We start from the raw sequence: 18372 nt of genomic DNA, 5'->3' as shown, positions 1-18372 counted from the left end.
TTTTTAAAGCAGGTAATGTACTATACCAATGTGAGAAGCCAAGTCTACCTAAGCTTTTTGCTTTTCAAATGTTTTAAAACTCAAACTTGTGGCAATTTTATTCCAGTCTCCAAATGAATGTCTGTTTTCCTTTCCTGTCCCCAAGTTTAAGCCATTTAAAAAAAAAAAGTATCGTTTTGGAAAGACAACGAGGCAGTGGCAGCTTGATAGGCGTCAGAAAAATAGAGTGCCTCTTTTTGGAGCCTCTGAGCTAAAAGAGAGTCAGAAATTTTAGACTCACAGTTGCAAACGTGAGAATGGATGTGTGTGGATGTGCCTGTGAAGCTGCAGAAAGCTCCCTTGCCTTTAGAAGTGGAAAGACAGATGCCAACTGCAGCTGACCTTGTAGAAAGTCTATCTCTGAACTGGAGGTAATAGAGAGCAAACCAGGAAATATGAATTAAATTCTCAGTACTGCCATTGTTTTTGCCTCTGGTTTGTCTTTAACTCAGCCTCCTCTTGCCAAAAAGCCTCTATCCTCTGTCATGAAAACACTGTGGAGGACATGTGGGTAAACTTCAGACACTCTTACAGTGCAATACAGAAAACTACCCCACCAAAAAAATGGAATATGGGCACATACCACTGTGCACAGGGAAAAAGGAAAATTCACTCGGCAAAAGATACAAGAAATGCCCACTAAAAATCTTCCTTTTATGACAATCTAAAAGGCATCAACATATATACTGTGCAGAAAAAAGCAATCTCAGATTATTGCTTGAGTTATCACAGAAAGTTTCAAGAAGTCAGGTATGTGAACCACAGAATACTCTGCTGTGCTTTACTAGAAACGTTATGATTCACTTTTTGATTGCACCACTAATATGACAAAAAAAGGGACTTGTTAACTTTTTTTTAATCATGGAGACCAACTCCATTACCATTTTCAAATAAGATTAAATTATCTCCACCGAGCATCTCAAGTTTTAGGAAGGGAACAGTTTACTGGAATTTGGTACATATAAATTCAGTCTGCAGTTCTCAAGATGGGAAATAAAAACAGATAAAGTGAATTGAAAATCAGATTACTTCCAGTAAATTCAAAACCAGATTACATCCACTGATGTCCTCTATAGGATTTCCTCACGTAATTTCTTTCTTCTTATTCTTTGCTTATGTGTTAGTGAACAGTAAAAAAAAAATTGTATTCTAGGATTATAAAGCTTATGCTTAAAATCATCAGTGGTCTAAGCAGTGCAAGTCCTCAGCTGAGTTATGAAACAAAGTTAAATGGCAAAGTACTAGTACTGAATCTGGTTACCAATTGTAGGCAATTCAAGAACTTCATCCTCTGTAGAGATCAAATTCAGCATGTGTCATGACCATTGTAATTCACAGTGGGGAGACGAGTTCTGCTCTCAGTTCTCGTGGTACAAACTGACACGTGTAGCAGTAGTCAGCCAAATCACCTTAGATTACAGCTTTAATTATCAGAGGAATTTTGATATGCATAAATTTAGGCTGCACTTTTGGTTCACTAGTTAAAACTGAGTTTACAGTCCCAGGTATTTACTGCGTTTCCATGCAGATACAGCAGAATATGATATTTACTCCTAAACCACAGGAGAATCTAGAGCCCTGCCATGGGACAGAGAAGTCCAGGCATGCACCTCTTTTGGTTCATTATTACAGACAATATGGGAGAAGCATGGGTCATCCCACGCCCGAACAGAGAGAAAGCAAATTATTTTGAAAACGAAAACTTATGCCACAGAATGAAAAGGCAAAAAAGAAAGCAACAGCATCCCATGACACCCTTCAGTTTTTGAATTTCCAAATTACCTTCCTGCCTCCTTCAGCAAAGAGGAAAGCCATTAACATAAACATCACCATCTGGCTCCTCAGACTGGCCCAATAAATCAATTTTCCAAACCACAGCTGACTTCACAAGAGACTCCCTATTAATTGCCACACTCATCCTTCACTGACAGCTCAGTGCTCCCTGTTTCTGGAGCAGCCCCAGCTCCGCAGGCCCTGGCTGTACTCACTGCGTGGGCCGGGTTGCACTGGTCGATGGGGCTCTTGAAGTCTGTCCGAAGTTCATCGAAGGCAATTATCTGAAAAACAATTTTTTCAACTCCTGTAATGAATTCTCATTCAAACACTTATTTTCCTTAAGGGATTAATTACATGCACTGACTGCCTTCCTGTCTTTCCAGGGAAAACATGGAAAAATAGCTTCCCCGACACACTCCCTTTAGAACTAAGTAGTTAAAACAAAGCATGGCATACTCCTACATATGACACCTAGAACTCATTAATCTGTCACTCTGCAAAATCATATCTATAGCCTTTTCAGTGTTGCTCCTTTCCATATTTCTTCCCTCATATTAACAAGAATTCTTTTCTCAAATTTCCACATGACATAAAACTACTTCACAAACAGATACATCTCCAGATTTGATGGAAAAAGTCATTAGCTCCCTAAAACACAGAGATGGATCTGATATGATGTTCCAGGTTTAGTACATAAACTGTCCATTTTATTAGTTGTTAAACCTACCTCAGATATTAATTCCAAATTAGTATCAGCTTTACCATCAAGCTGCTATTCATTAACAAGCACACTCCTCAAAAGGTAAAGCACTCTAGAGCAAACATGCCCTTCCTAAATTGTGGCAGGTTTTAAAACTTTACTTCAGATCTCACTAATGGAGAGATATCTTTTGCTCAGGTCCTTTGGTCTCCTCCATTAACGGATGGATTGAGACACCCTTGTAATTACTGATGCTTTTAAAGTACAGCAGATAAATTGCCTATAAAAATAATACCATTTGATAGCATTTTCTTGGAAGATCTTGCGTTAGCTCTAGTGAAGAGCTAGTGTTTTCCTGGAAGATCGTTTTCTTGGAAAGAAAACAGCTGTAATGATCCTCAGCATACTTCATTCAAAGATCTCAAAGCACATTCTTAACTTTGTGTTTGCATTCTAGTAATACCTTTTATTCTGCTTCTGTCTTGCTTCACCCAGGGAAGGAAAGCTCACTGACAGGCACCACATAAACAGATGTTAAAACAATGATTCCTTTTTAGACACTTTACAACCCAAAGTCTCTGCTCTTAATAAGAGATGATGGAAGTACAAGGCAGCAATCTGGTAATTAGTAGAGTGCAACAGCCTTTCCATGATGCGTTACAACGTGCCTGCTTGCCTGGCTGTTCAAAAATGAACCAACTGGGTGCCAGCACAGACCGCTGCATAGCCAAAATGCATTCATTTAGCAGAGATGGAAGGCAGGAGCAGAAAGCCTGAAAAGGGCCTGTTCTTGAATCATAATAATCTGGTGAGAGGCTCGAGAATAAAACCCAGAGCTACAATCCCCAAATTTCAGCAGCGCTCCGCATCCCACTCTAATGCTGCATTCATCACACCAAAGCACATTTAAAAATCAAAAGTGTGGCATTTTACAAGAGCCCTCCACAGAATTCAATTTATTCAACTATGACAAGTCGAAGTGGCAGAATAAACCACAAAGGGAACTATAAAATGTGATTACAAGTGAAGCATTTCTCCCTATGGATGCAGTACCTCTTCAAGTTAGGAATCAGATCTGCAATGGTAAAAGAGCAACTAACAGAAGCTGTGAGGAGTTTGCAGTACATTTATGAAGAATAAGGCTCACGACACCTCTGTATTTAATTCTTCTTGGACAGGTCGTTATATTCTCCAGCTGGACCAACTGCTAAGAGGGCTACAACCCCACGAGTCAGTGTAACTGGGTATCTCTTTGCAGTTGGGTACCAGCATCAGCACTGACAGAAAGGGGGAAGCATGGAAAAGAGGTTAGACTCAAATATACTGCACATTTATATTTACTTATATTTTTCACTTTCTTTTCCTCCCTTTTTTTTTTTAATTTCACCAACATTCCCAGTTCTGTAGCCAAGACCCTACTCTATTTGCTGGTACATAATTTATGTTATGCTTGCATTATATGTAAGTGCATTGAAACACATCTGACAGGTATTAAGCACACGGTTTTCACAGAACCAGTACGTAAAATGCAACAGTCTCACAGACAAACCTTTTGAGACGCCTGAAAGTTTTGACAATCTTAAGAGACACTTCTGCTACACCTGAAAGAGATTGAGGTCTGGTATCAAGCACACGTGACTGGAGGAAAGTTTCTTCAATAAAAGTTTCAGTGTCTCTCTGGAAGGAGGCTGACAAAAATAAACCCTCCTCAATTCTTATCATTTTATTTCAAAAAAAGTTCCATAATAGTTTATATTTTGTTACATCTCCAGAAATAGAAGTCTGGTGATGACAGGAAAATACCTATTTTTATTTATGAAAAAGCACACTCCTATTTCCTATTTCTTAGTTACAGTGAAAAAATTTAAAGCGTAACATTAGGCAGGCTCAGACTCAGAGGAATATAAAGAAACTCCCAAAGCATTTTGGGGGCATGGGTTTTTTCTGTTTTGTTGTTGGGAGTGGGGTGGGTTGGGGTTTTATTTTGTTGCTTTTAAATCTTACATGTTGTCTGTCTTAAATCGAAAGCCACAACTGAGTAAAACTGTAGCTTCTTAAGATTAGCAGTTGCTCACAACACACCGAGTAACTGTGCAACTAGTTATATTATATTACTGAAAATACAGCTGGGCTGTGCTGCAGCGGGGTGTGCATAACTAATTAGGAAACATCTTCCTCTTTCAATTATAACTTGCCTTCTGGAGCAGTTTAATGCCCTGAGGTGTTGAGTGGCTGGAGCTGCCATTTTTCCATCCAGACCCCTAATAACCAAGTACTTGTCTCCATTAAGTATTTCACACACAATGCTTTCACGAGAGCTGCGGTGCTCTGACCACAGCCAGAGAAACAATCTCCTGCCTGTTCCCATTTCAGCTGGATGCAGTTCAGCTGCCTGACTCCCACACATGTACCGAGCAGAGCTGCTGAGTGCTCTGGGACAGCATCTGGACACACTCAAGGTCTGTTTCACCTCAGAAACTGCCCCACTTACCAGCATCTCGAGCAGAGCAGTTCATCTCATCTCATCTCATCTCATCTCATCTCATCTCATCTCATCTCATCTCATCTCGAGACAAACAATGTAATAGATCCCAGTCAGGGCACTTCATAAGAAATGACATTGTTTCACCTTTGTAAATGAATGTATTTTATAAAGCATTCATTATCTTTTAGTTTTCCAATCTAATTTGATCCAGGGTGGCAATCCAGACTACAAATCATGCACACACATGGACATCAGCAACCCAATCTCTCCGAAGGCCACACAATAAACGGACCATTCCAAAGAATGCCCCTAGTCACAAAGCTGAACAGAATTTGGAAACATGTGCCAGGTCTTACAAAAAGGAGAAGTTTATTTCTATTTGTGAAGATTCACGTTGTACACAGCTTCGTAGAGAGAGAACAGGATCATCAGGTATTTATTTAGGAACTTGAAGAAAAAAAAACCCAAAACACCAAGTGTAGCAGGTTTGGTTTGTAACCGGGCGGAAACACCAATTTAGTGTAGTGGTTTGGTCCAAAATACTCATTACTATTTACCTTCTGTGAGATAAGAATTAGGAGAAACACAAAGCAGGCACCAAACTTGAAAGAATAGAAAGAAGTTTATTAACAGACCTAAAAGAAGAAAAAAAAAGTCATACCACACCTTCAGAACACTTCTCCTCCCCCCGCCTTTCTCCCTTCTCGCAGGGATAATGTAAAAAGACAGCCCTTGAGATGTTCAGTCTGTTTACCACTTCCATAATAACCTTGTTCAGTCCATTTAGGAAGAGGAGTCTCTTGCCCATGCTATGAAAACATTATCACAAGGAGCCAGCCGCCCGGGTTGGTTCTCTGCTCGCATGTGAGTCCCTTCCCCCGTCTTGCAGCTTTTCCCACAACTGCTTTTGAGGGTCCACTCTTGAATTGCTGGGGTAAAATTTTAAGGTTGAGCCGTTCAGAAACAAAAGTTCTCTTCACCCATCTCTGGGAGCATTTCATTTCTGAGAATAGAGGCCCTTCTCCTTCCCTGGGAGCAAAGGGTCTTCCTCATCTTCCTCTTTAGAACTATCTCTGGGAGCATCTCTAGGACCTGAGGTTTTCTCCTTTTCCATTTGGAGCAAAAATCCTCATCACTTCCATCTCTCCCTGTTCAAACTTCTCATGAAATTACAGCTGCGTCAGCATCTGCTTATCTCAGCGCAGGTGCTTTTGCTCACAAGTTGAATGCTCCACCCCCCATGCCTTCATGAAATTACAGCAGGTACTCTGATCTATCATAGCTTCACAACAGAATTTCAGCTTTAAGCATCTCCTCTTTCACTTCCCTCCGGTTTTCAGCTCTTCATAGTACTAAAAGGGTTAATCTCACCTAGGCCTTGCAGCTGGAATGTGGCTTATCGCTGTTGGTCACATGACCTCTGCCAGACAGCCGTGCAGCTTTAGCTGAATCTTGGCAGCTCTGGAGAGGGGGAGCCGAGCCGCTCCGGCTGCCCACAGCCCTGCTGTGGGGGGGGTTCCGCGGGTGGAACAGGGCCCGTCGGCTCCAGGATGGCCGTGGCCCGACCCGGCCTGGCCTGAGCAGGGCCTGGGCCGGGCCCGCTGGCCCGCACACGGGGCCCGCAGCCACCTGTCCCAGCACCGGAAACAAGACAGAGAGAGTCTGCCTCGGGGTTTCCTGTTCTTAAGTGTGGATCACAGAGGCGGTCACAACTTTAAGTGGCTTAAAGAATTGTCCATATTCAAAGTGGCCAGCTGATAGGTTCTGTCAGGTCACAGAAGGAGCTGTAAGCACTCCTTTGCAAGAACATCACTTCCGGGACTATGCTTGCTAACCCATGACACCAAGTTATCTGTTGACTTGCAAAGCCTTATGAGGAAAAGAAAAAGTGCATCATGTTTAGCAGTAATTTTTATAATTACTGCAGAAACAGGCCAGGGATTGAATAGACAATGCATTCAGCACTACCTTCTGTCTTGGGGAATTTTCCCTGTGAGTCCACACTGCAAAGCATTGCAGGAAGTTTGTTCTGCCACTGCCCTAGGCATGCTTTTTCCTGGTGAGAGAAGTGTACTCGTGTGTGTTTTCCACCTAATAAAACTAAAGTTCTATAAAAATACTGCTTGCAGTCTCTGGTGATTCACACCATCTGCAAATCTCAAAACTCCCAGTCTAAGTCAGCAAGGAGTTTGCCCCAATTTATACACATAATGCATCAATGAGATTGTGATGACAATACCGGTTTCAATTGCAATTATATTTAGAAAATTTGTTTTCATTATCTGCATTCTCTCTGCTTATCAGAGAGACCGTAACAGCTTTGAATAATGCAGTATTCACCTATGACCTATGACTGAGCATGAATTTTGCTTTCTTTCTATGCTTTTGTACCCATCAAAATGAAAATTTCACTTGATGCTAGAAATTAGCTATATCTCATTTTTAGGGAACATACTTTTTTTCTTAATCACTGAGCTCTTACAGAAACATATTTTAATTGAGAATGTGGTGGTTTAGGGTGGCAGTGAAGTTGGTGTGGGTGTGAATCCAGTGACAGCAAAGAAGTTGGATATTATTGCTTACTGGCATCTCAGGAAAGTTAAGATAAAACAGAACTTGATGACAACCACACTAACCACAGAACAGAACAGTAACACCTAACATATGCTTCCTTGCCACCACCCTGTCAATGCACCACCATCCCATACTGAAGGAACTGTCTTTAATGGTTCATTTAGACAATTTGTCTCCCCCTCCACTCTCCCAGGCAGCTTTCACAGCACCCAGACCCGCAGTTCACAGGCTGACTGCAAGTCAGCACATGCACAGAAGTTAGGCAGGATTAGGAGCAGGCTGTGCTCCTGAACTTCGTGCCTGCTCAGCAACTGATGCACAGACATATCAACTGTCTTGGGAAAACGTGCTTGGCCGAGGAACTTTGCTGGATTTTGTGGGGCAGAAGCAGCAACTGAAAAAATGTGAGAGAGTCAGTCAGGTAAGAATGAAAAAGGACCGTGAAAGGACGGTAAGTCACTGCCTTGACATGATGGAGTGAGGGAGCCCATGAAGAGCTACAGAGAACAGGGACATCAACAAAGTGACAGATTGAATGTTTTTTTTTTTTTGCTACCCAATTCTTATCATGATATGAAATGAACCTGAACAAGAAATTTAGCTACGAGGTGCTCTTCTTCCCTCTTTGTTTTCTGGTTGAATTGATCTGGTTAATGCTACCAAGCACGAAAGATAACTCAAGATTGTATGAACGGAGGGGCAAACTGCCTCAAATTCCAGTGCATTTTATCCTTGTTGTCATTATTTCCTGCCTATATCCATTTATTAAGCAGCTCCTATTAAAAAAGGAAAAAAGTCTCAAGTCTTGGTTTTCATCATTCCTTCCCATGTAACACAGTAGCTTCCCAGACCAGTGTATCTGAAATGCTGGTGTTGATGAGAACCTTAACAATAGAGCCAAGTAAAGGGCAGAGAAAAAACGTCAGATTGAAAGTAGTCCTTTCTTCTCTTTTCTCACCCCAAAGTATTTATCTTTCTGAATATTACAGTTATTAATTCACCACATATTAATAAAAGTAAACAATAATAATGAATAATGCTTTGCAGTTATAAATCTGCCTTCAAGGCAATGAAGGTCTTAACACAGGAAAACATTATTTCCATTTTTTAAACAAGGGAAAAAATGAAGCTCAAAGAAATTAAATTTTTTTACAGAAGCAGTGGCAGAAGAACGAAAGGCTCTGGATTTTTACACCATACAAAATTTAGGGGAAACAAAGAATACTGTCAGTACGCTAATAACATGAGAAGTGAAACCATGCACTTCTGTCTGATTAATGTGCTGTTGTTCATCTCTAGAGCAGAGCACTGGTTTAAGCAGAGTCTTTTCGGATTAAGGTTGCAAATGGTTTTAAGACACTCAAGGGTAGAAAATTGTTCTATTTGTCAGATTTCACACTAACAATTGTATGGCATTTCCTTGCTCTACTTAACTTGAATTTCACATGCTGCGACCATCAAACAACCCGCCACAAAGAAATCCAAAACATGGCTCCATCCAGGGCTGCACAAGCAAACACCTGAGCACCCAGTTTACATCTCTTTACTGAAGTTCTTTTGTCTGTAAAAGGATATTACATTTAGGACAACATGATTTAAACCTTTTTTAGGCTCTAACTGGAAGCTTAAGCTAACGTAAGTCATGAAAATCTTACTGTAATTTCTTAAGTATTTAAGCCAGATCCTAAGACTTTTCCAATAGAAACTCCAATTGGCAAATTTAAAAAGGCATAATCTCCATCTGGTTAGCATGACTCAAAAGGATTTCTTACCTACCAATGGAAATATGGAGGCATAATTGTACTACTCTAAATAAATACTGATGAAAATCCATAGAGGAAGGCTCTTTTGCTGAGAGCATGTGTGCACAAACATGCCAGCCTGCACTGCTATATTTACACCACTGTACTCCTCTGCACAGATAGAAACTATATAAGTGAAAATTAAACAAAACAAACAAAAGGAAAAAAACCCTAACAAAAACCCAAAACCTAAAACCAAACAACAAAACCAAACAAAAAAAACCCTACGCGCCCCCCCAAAAAACCCCCTAAACCCCCAACCCTCCAGAAAAGCAGTATTTATTGTATCAGCTACATGAAATTAGATTTCCAAGCCTGCAGAGAGGTGCAGGAGAAACCACTAAGAATTAAGAGTAACTATTTGGCAGTCACTTGAAACAGTCCACACCTATTAGTACAAGCATGAAAAACTCCATCCACACTGTGAAAAATACAGAAATGTATCTTCAGGGATACAACCACACTGTACAGAGCTTTGAGTGCCTTGACTAAAAAGTTACTACGTCCATGGTACCGGTTACCATTGCAGGCCACAATTTGGAAAAGCAAACTGATTTCTGAATGTAAAGAATTCATGTTATTAATTTTGACAAAACCACTAAAAAACCCTCAGCAGCTGCAAAATTCTGTTGTACACACAATGTTTCCAGAAGGATGATTTGACAAGCATCTATTGACAGATTTCTACAACTGCTATGAAATGGGCTTTTAAAGATAATTTCATCCAACTGCAAGGTGAAACAGTTTCTACTGGCTGGCTAGCAACAACAGGGTTCTGGTCACAGATTTCACTTGCTCACCACAGATACTGAAATATCTTCCCCAGTCATCCTGAAACTGAGATGTCAACCCCCTCCTGCAGCAGAGAGACAAATGTCCCACTGATTCACCACAGACAGAGATGACCTGTGCTTTTATCACAACTTTATACCCACTCACTGTCTTCCAGTCTACACCAGCTGAAATCCAGCCAGACAAAAATCAGCTGTGCACATATAAAGTGCATTTTGTTAAGAGAAGGAAGACAAGCAGCAAGCTGTGCAGGAGGGATGATGCTAATATAGCTGTACAGAGCCTGTTTCTAAATAGGTTAATAGTTTTGCTCCCTGCAGCTAGGACACATTTCCAAACAGACTGCAAGCGGAGGAGGCATTTTTCAGGTAAGTCCAGACTGCCATCCTTCTTTCCCCCCGAAAGGATTTCATCATTTTGTTGTCGTGATTCTTCTTTTTTTCCTTTTGTTTTTTTAAACCTTACTTTATTGCATTCAGTACAAGGAAACAGTTCAGAAACCAGCAGTGTTCTGTGACTCAAACACGCCCCACAACTCACCCCTCAGTGGGACACAAACACTTGCTACCAATACAAAGAAAAAAAAACCCCACATTTTCAATTAGCACCTAAACTGGTGAATACACCACATTGTTCTGAACAGAATGAAAGTGGTTTTATACACAGAGATGCAATACTTCAGTTTAATTACATTCAGTGTGATAGAAACAATTCTTCTGCCTCAGCTGACTGAAGACTCCACGGGTCAGTGGTGAAGTTAATGTCACAGTCTGAACCAAAGGCAGCAGGTACGGACGGCATTCCCAAGTGCTTGTATGTGTGCTCTTCTCCTTTTTCCAAGAAAATATTACAGAGGATTTGACAGTGTTGCCCACCAGCCCCAAAGGCACAAAATCTATGCATCATTGTAGGCGGAGGGAAATACAGGTGGGATCTCTGCAGCAACAGGGAACAGAGTATAAATCTCCCACACTCCTTGTACTTCTGACACAAGCACGCCACCAGTATTCTCTTCCTGCATATGGTCTCCTCCTCCTACATGCAATGGGGTATTTCATGTGGATTCTTTATAAAACAAACAGGTTTTTTGATTTAGATAACATCAAAATGTTTTAAACATTTCGGTATCTAACTGCTTCTGATCTCTTCAGTTCAGCACCAAAACCCCAAGATCAGTTATTCACAGAGCACCAGTGACATCAAACTGACATGTCATTTCTGGGAATGCTGTCACTTGTTAGGTAGGTAGTAAGTTGGTTTGATGGTCAGGACTGGAAAAGCAAACAATCTGCTACAGCAAGGATTCCCACTCACAGCCACGCATTCGGCAAACTAAGAAAGGGCACCACAGAGTGGGTCACGTTGGAAGGGACCACAGTGGGTTGTCTGGTCCAAGCTCCCTGCTCAAGCAGGGTCATCTCAGAGCACATGGCACAGGATTGTGTCCACATGGTTCTGTAATGTCCCCAGTGAGGGACACTCCACAACCTCTCTGGGCAACTTGTTCCAGTGCTCAGTCACTGCACAGTGAAGAAATTCTTCCTCATATTCAGGTGCCTCAGCTTCTGCCCCTTCCCCCTTGTCCTATTGCTTGACACCACTGAGAAGAGCCTGGATCCTTCCCCTTGACGCCCTCCCCGCAGACACTGACAGACACTGATGAGGTCCCCTCTCAGTGTCTCTTCTTGAGGCTGAACAGGCCCAGCTCCCTCAGCCTTTCCTCCTAAGAGGGGTGCTCCAGTTCCTTGATCAAAGCAAAGGTCATCATGACAAAGGTCATACAGATTCTTGCACCAGCATTTTCTTCTGTCCTGGAAAGGATGCTGTGCTAGTTTGAAAACAAACCAGTGAGAGGCACTAAAGTCAGAATAACAATTTAATGGAAATTAAAGAAAAGGGGAAAAAAAAAAAAAAAAGAAAACACTGTCAAACTGACAGAGTCAAGGTACAACCTGACACCCTGTTAGGCAGGGTGGTGGTAGCAGTCTGGTAGAAATGGTGGCTGCAGTCTTCTGAAGCAGTGATCCTGTAGTAAAACAGTCTGCTCTTCCTCAGGAAGTCCAGTGGTGGCTGTGTAGCTCCTGTCCTCTGGAAGTCCAGTGGGAAGCCGGTGTCTCTGGTGTTCAGCCTCAGATTATATCCACGATGGGATGCTTGGTTCCTCCCTCTGGGTGGAGCATCTCACAATGGGGTGATGAGTCATGAGGCAAAGTGTTGATTAGGCTCATTAACAGAAGATAGTCCGGAGGGAGTTATCTCTGAGTCAGGCGGCAGGACAATGATGGGCAATTAACAGAAAGATAGTCTGGGGGGAGGAGGCAAGGAAAACACTGCCCCACCTGATTTCAACGGCTGATGGGGATGGTAATAGAATACACTGCAACCCAGGACATTATCCACCCCTTATTCTATTACCATCTACATTATCCCAAATCAATACCTTCTTAGACTCTAAAACACACATACATATATATATATATATATATATATATACACAGTGAAATCTACACACCGTTCTCACCTAAGATTAGGTCTCCTTGTGGTACACAACGGGTTTCCCCATCTTTCTGCATTACCCACCAAGTGCAACCAGGTCCTTGAGCAAAGACAATCCCACGGATGGGTTTGCCTTTGCCTGAGGTGGGATTAATCCAAACAGTCTTTCCTAAAATACCTCTCAGGTGTACCACAGGGACTCTATCTCCATCCACTGTGTGCAAGGGTTCAGACTCGGCAGGACCAGCTCGATTGATGGACCCTCGGGTATTGACTATCCAGGTGGCCTTTGCTAAGTTCACTTCCCAATTTTTGAAGGTCCCCCACCAAGTGCCTTTAGGGTAGTTTTAAGTAGTCCATTGCAGCGTTCAACTTTTCCAGCAGCTGGTGCATGATAAGGAATATGATATATCCATTCGATACCATGTTCTCTGGCCCAGGTGTTGATGAGGCTGTTCTTAAAATGAGTCCCGTTGTCTGACTCGATCCTATCAGGGGTGCCATGTCTCCACAGGACTTGCTTTTCCAGGCCCAGGATGGTGTTCCGGGCTGTAGCATGAGGCACAGGGTAGGTCTCCAGCCATCCAGTGGTTGCTTCAACCATGGTCAACACGTAGTGCTTGCCTTGGCGGGTTTGAGGAAGGGTGATGTAGTCAACTTGCCAGGCTTCACCATACCTGTACTTTGACCATCGTCCACCATACCACAGAGGCTTCACCCGCTTGGCCTGTTTGATTGCAGCACAGGTCTCACAACTGTGGATGACCTGTGAGATGCTGTCCATGGAAAGGTCCACCCCTCGGTCACGGGCCCATCGGTATGTTGCATCTCTCCCCTGATGACCAGAGGCATCATGGGCCCAACGAGCTAGGAATAATTCTCCCTTGTGCTGCCAGTCCAGATCCACCTGTGATACTTTCACCTTGGCAGCTCGGTCCACCTGCTCGTTGTTGCGATGCTCTTCATTAGCCCGACTCTTGGATACGTGTGCATCCACGTGTCGAACCTTCACGGTCAGCTTCTCTACTCGGGCAGCGATGTCCTGCCAAATCTCAGCGGCCCAGATGGGTTTCCCTCTGCGCTGCCAGTTGGCCTTTCTCCAGCGATCCAGCCATCCCCACAGAGCATTAGCTACCATCCATGAGTCGGTGTAGAGATAGAGCCTCGGCCACTTCTCTCGTTCAGCAATATCCAAAGCCAGCTGGACGGCTTTAAGCTCTGCAACCTGACTCGATCCACCTTGTCCCTCGGTAGCTTGTGCAACTCGTCGTGTGGGGCTCCATACTGCAGCTTTCCACTTTCGATTAGCGCCTACAATTCGGCAGGAACCATCAGTGAAGAGGGCATAACGTCTTTCAGTCTCCGGTAGCTCATTATATGGTGGGGCTTCCTCAGCACGAGTCACTTGCTCTTCCTCTTCTTCAGAGGATAATCCAAAAGTCTCACCTTCAGGCCAGTTTGTTATAATTTCTAGAATCCCAGGGCGATTCGGGTTTCCAATACGGGCACGCTGTGTGATGAGGGCGATCCACTTGCTCCATGTGGTGTCGGTGGCATGATGCGTGGAAGGAACCTTTCCCTTGAACATCCAACCCAGCACCGGTAGTCGGGTGCCAGAAGCAACTGTGCTTCAGTGCCAATTACCTCTGAGGCAGCTTGGACTCCTTCATAGGCTGCCAAGATTTCCTTCTCTGTGGGAGTGTAGTTGGCTTCAGACCCTCTGTAGCTTCGGCTCCAGAATCCCAGTGGTCGGCCACGAGTCTCACCAGGCACCTTCTGCCAGAGGCTCCAGGACAGACCATTGTTCCGGCTGCAGAGTAGAGCACATTCTTCACCTCTGGTCCTGTCCTGACTGGGCCAAGGGCTACCGCATGAGCGATTTCCTGCTTGATCTGGGCAAAGGCTTGCTGCTGTTCGGGGCCCCAGTGGAAATCATTCTTCTTGCGGGTAACCAGGTAGAGAGGGCTCACGATCTGGCTGTACTCGGGAATTGTGCATCCTCCAGAAACCTATGGCGCCTAGGAAAGCTTGTGTTTCCTTCTTGCTGGTCGGTGGAGACATCGCAGTGATCTTATTGATGACCTCGTGGGAATCTGACGTCGTCCATCTTGCCACTTACTCCCAGGAACTGGATCTCTTGGGCAGGTCCCTTGACTTTGCTCCTTTTGATGGCAAAGCCAGCTTCCAGGAGAATCTGGATGATTTTTCTCTCCTTTCTCAAACACTTCCTTTGCTGTGTTTCCCCACACGATGATGTCATCGATGTATTGCAGATGTTCTGGAGCCTCACCCTTTTCCAATGCAGTCTGGATCAGTCCATGGCAAATGGTGGGACTGTGCTTCCACCCCTGGGGCAGTCGGTTCCAGGTGTATTGCACACCCTTCCAGGTAAAAGCAAACTGGGGCCTGCATTCTGCTGCCAAAGGAATGGAGAAAGAAGGCATTGGCAATGTCAATAGTGGCGTACCACTTCGCTGCTTTGGACTCCAGCTCGTACTGAAGTTCCAACATGTCCGGTACAGCGGCGCTCAATGGTGGGTGACCTCATTCAGGCCACGGTAGTCCACCGTCAGCCTCCATTCTCCACTGGACTTACGCACTGGCCATATAGGGCTGTTGAAAGGTGAATGGGCCTTGCTGACCACCCCTTGGCTCTCCAGTTTGCGAATCATCTCATGGACGGGAAACCACAGAGTCTCTGTCGGTGCGGTATTGCCGGCGGTGCACTGTTGCTGTGGCGATTGGCACCTGTGTTCTGCAACTCTTAGCAGTCCCACGGCAGAGGGGTCATCTGAGAGGCCAGGCAATGTACTCAGTTGTCTGATATCTTCTGTCTCCACAGCAGCTATCCCAAAAGCCCAACGATGTCCTTTTGGGTCCTTGAAATATCCCATTTCTGAGATAGTCTATGCCGAGAATGCACGGGGCCTCCGGGCCAGTCACGATGGGGTGTTCTGCCACTCGTTCCCAGTTAAACTCACTTCAGCTTCCAAGTACAGTCAGCTGCTGGGATCCTCCTGTCACCCCAGAAATAGAAATGGGTTCTGCTCCCACATACCTTGATGGCATCAGAGTACATTGAGCACCGGTGTCAACCAAAGCCGTGTATCTTTGTGGGTCAGATGTGCCAGGCCATCGGACCCACACAGTCCAGAAGACCCGATTCTCCCTTTCCTCTACCTGGCTAGAGGCAGGGCCCCTCTATTCCTGGTCATGTTGCACGTTGCTCCCTTCCGGTGAATACGTTCCTGAGGTCCCTTCAAGAGGATCGGTCATATTATCATTCCGGTACCGTCTGGAGTTCTGTGTGCGGGAGACCGGAGCGGCGTTGACTCTAGATGCACTTCTTGTGGTAGTTGTCCCTCTTTTTAGTTCACGTACCCGAGCTGCTAAGGAGGAGGTGGGTTTTCCATCCCACTTACTCATGTCTTCTCCATGTTCCTGAAGGAAAAACCAGAGGTTACCTCGTGGGGTGTATCCTCTCTCCCTGGTTGGGGGTCGCCGGCTCCTAATGGCAGAGACTCTTGTTGGTTCTGGCAGGATGTGGTAAATCTCTTCCTTAAGTTTCCTTTCTCAATTTCTGATGGCCTTCTTCAATCAAGCTCCGGACTTGCTCAGCCAAAAGACTTGTTTCCACGGATGAGACATGGGTGCGAAACGGGGCTGTGACGGTGTCCTCGTAAATCCTCAGTTTGTTCACCAAGACGCCCACCCTGTCCTCGCCTTCCCTCCATTGCAGCGTTGCCAGGTAACGGGAGTATATCTCTGGTCCAAGGCGTGCGAACCTCAACCACATCTGGACGTGCACTGGACACCATCTGGGCTCTTAGGAAATCTCTCATCTTCTGAGAAAATGATCTCCAGCACAGCCAATTCCCTCAGGCACCGGATACCTTGTTCCATTGTGCTCCATTTTCCTTGGTGCACCTGGAGGTCTTCTTTACAAAGGTACCTGTCCCTTACACTTGCAAGCAGTCGCCGCCAGAGGCTGAGGGTTTCTTGGGTTCTCCCGATCCCCTGGTCAATGACCACATCCCGGGACAGAGATCCCAGTTGCCTGGCCTCACTTCCGTCCAGAATGGTGTCATTGGCTGCAGCGTCCCAGATGCGGAGCAGCCAGGTCAGGATAGACTCGTTCGTCTGGCGGGTGAATTCCCTCCGCAGGTCTCGCAGCTCACCCAGGGATAGCGACCGAGTGATGATCTCTGGCTCTGCCTCTTCTGCTGGGTGCGAAGGTCCTGCTGCATCCTCGTCAGTCACTATGCGGACTGATTTGCTTTTTGATTTCTTCTTCTGCACGGGGGCAACTGCAATCGGTTTAGGCTGTTCTGGTTCAGTGATGGTTTGCATGGGGACGCTGACAGTGCTTTTGGTTCCCTTCTCCTCTGTGTCAGTCTGTGTGGACATGGACGCTGTTGTCTTGTGTCTGGGTTCTTTCTCCTCTGTGTCAGTCTGTGTGGACATGGATGCTGTTGTCTTGCGTCTGGGTTCTTTCTCCTCTGTGTCAGTCTGCGTAGCCATGGTGTTTGTTGCTCTGCTCTTTTTCCCTCCCTCATCCTGAGGATGCTGTGCCATAGCTCTGTTTCTAAGCATGGTGTACATGGTGCAGGCTGTACAGAGAAGACAAAGCAGAACTGACAGCAAGTTTATGCCGTCTTTGACATCCAGAGGGAATTCAATATTTTCAAAAACTGCTGTGCCTGGCCTGAAAGGCTGGAAGAAACCACTCTCTACTCCTCCCACCAGGGGCTGGGTGCGATTGTTGAGGAGATCCCAGACATAGGAGCCCAGACTAGGACAGCCAAACAAACTGAGTATATACTCCGAATGGTATTCATCGCCTCACAGGTTATTATGCTGTAGGCATAATAAACCATTAAAGCAATTCTCATACCATTCCCTGGTTTTAACAGGAGTAATACTTACAGGCAGGTAGTTCCCATGTGAGGAAAATATAGAGAGCAAAATACAGTACCCACATAGACAAGCTGAGCACCATGGTGAATAGGTTTCCGTTAACACAAAATTGTAATTCTGGACTTTCTCTCAGAGCTGCCCCACGTTGGGCGCCAAATTATGTGCTAGTTTGAAAACAAACCAGTGAGAGGCACTAAAGTCAGAATAACAATTTAATGGAAATTAAAGAAAAGGGGAAAAAAAAAAGGAAAAGAAAACACTGTCAAACTGACAGAGTCAAGGTACAACTGACACCCTGTTAGGCAGGGTGGTGGTAGCAGTCTGGTAGAAATGGTGGCTGCAGTCTTCTGAAGCAGTGATCCTGTAGTAAAACAGTCTGCTCTTCCTCAGGAAGTCCAATGGTGGCTGTGTAGCTCCTGTCCTCTGGAAATCCAGTGGGAAGCCGGTCTCTCTGGTGTTCAGCCTCAGATTATATCCACGATGGGATGCTTGGTCCTCCCTCTGGGTGGAGCATCTCACAATGGGGTAATGAGTCATGAGGCAAAGTGTTGATTAGGCTCATTAACAGAAGATAGTCCGGAGGGAGTTATCTCTGAGTCAGGCGGCAGGACAATGATGGCAATTAACAGAAAGATAGTCTGGGGGGAGGAGGCAAGGAAACACTGCCCCACCTGATTTCAACGGCTGATGGGGATGGTAATAGAATACACTGCAACCCAGGACACAGTGGCAATGATGGATGTAGTCAGAACTACTGCTGATACATATCCCCTCCACTAGGTACCACACGT

The 18372-nt window shown here is 44.7% G+C and overlaps 1 protein-coding gene across 2 annotated transcripts in view; it reads right to left on the bottom strand.

Moving 5' to 3' along the window:
* The window catches only part of CNIH3 (cornichon family AMPA receptor auxiliary protein 3), a 54198-nt gene that overhangs the window by 22020 nt on the left and 13806 nt on the right, over positions 1–18372 (bottom strand). Inside the window, exons 1-2 of one of the 2 annotated variants that reach the window (XM_010393466.3) lie at positions 5007–5028; positions 2028–2096 (exon numbers count right to left, since the gene is read on the bottom strand). In XM_010393466.3, coding sequence (XP_010391768.1) covers positions 2028–2096; positions 5007–5012 — 75 coding nt within the window. In that variant the 5' untranslated portion in view covers positions 5013–5028. Of the gene's footprint in view, positions 1–2027; positions 2097–5006; positions 5029–18372 lie in introns of those variants that run through there. The other variant, XM_039569664.1, reaches the window with a different exon arrangement.

This window comes from Corvus cornix, chromosome 3 (assembly GCF_000738735.6).
Source record: "Corvus cornix cornix isolate S_Up_H32 chromosome 3, ASM73873v5, whole genome shotgun sequence".
Taxonomy (NCBI): domain Eukaryota; kingdom Metazoa; phylum Chordata; class Aves; order Passeriformes; family Corvidae; genus Corvus; species Corvus cornix.
Note: the sequence above shows the minus strand (reverse complement) of the source record. Positions and strands in the feature narration are given on the sequence as shown.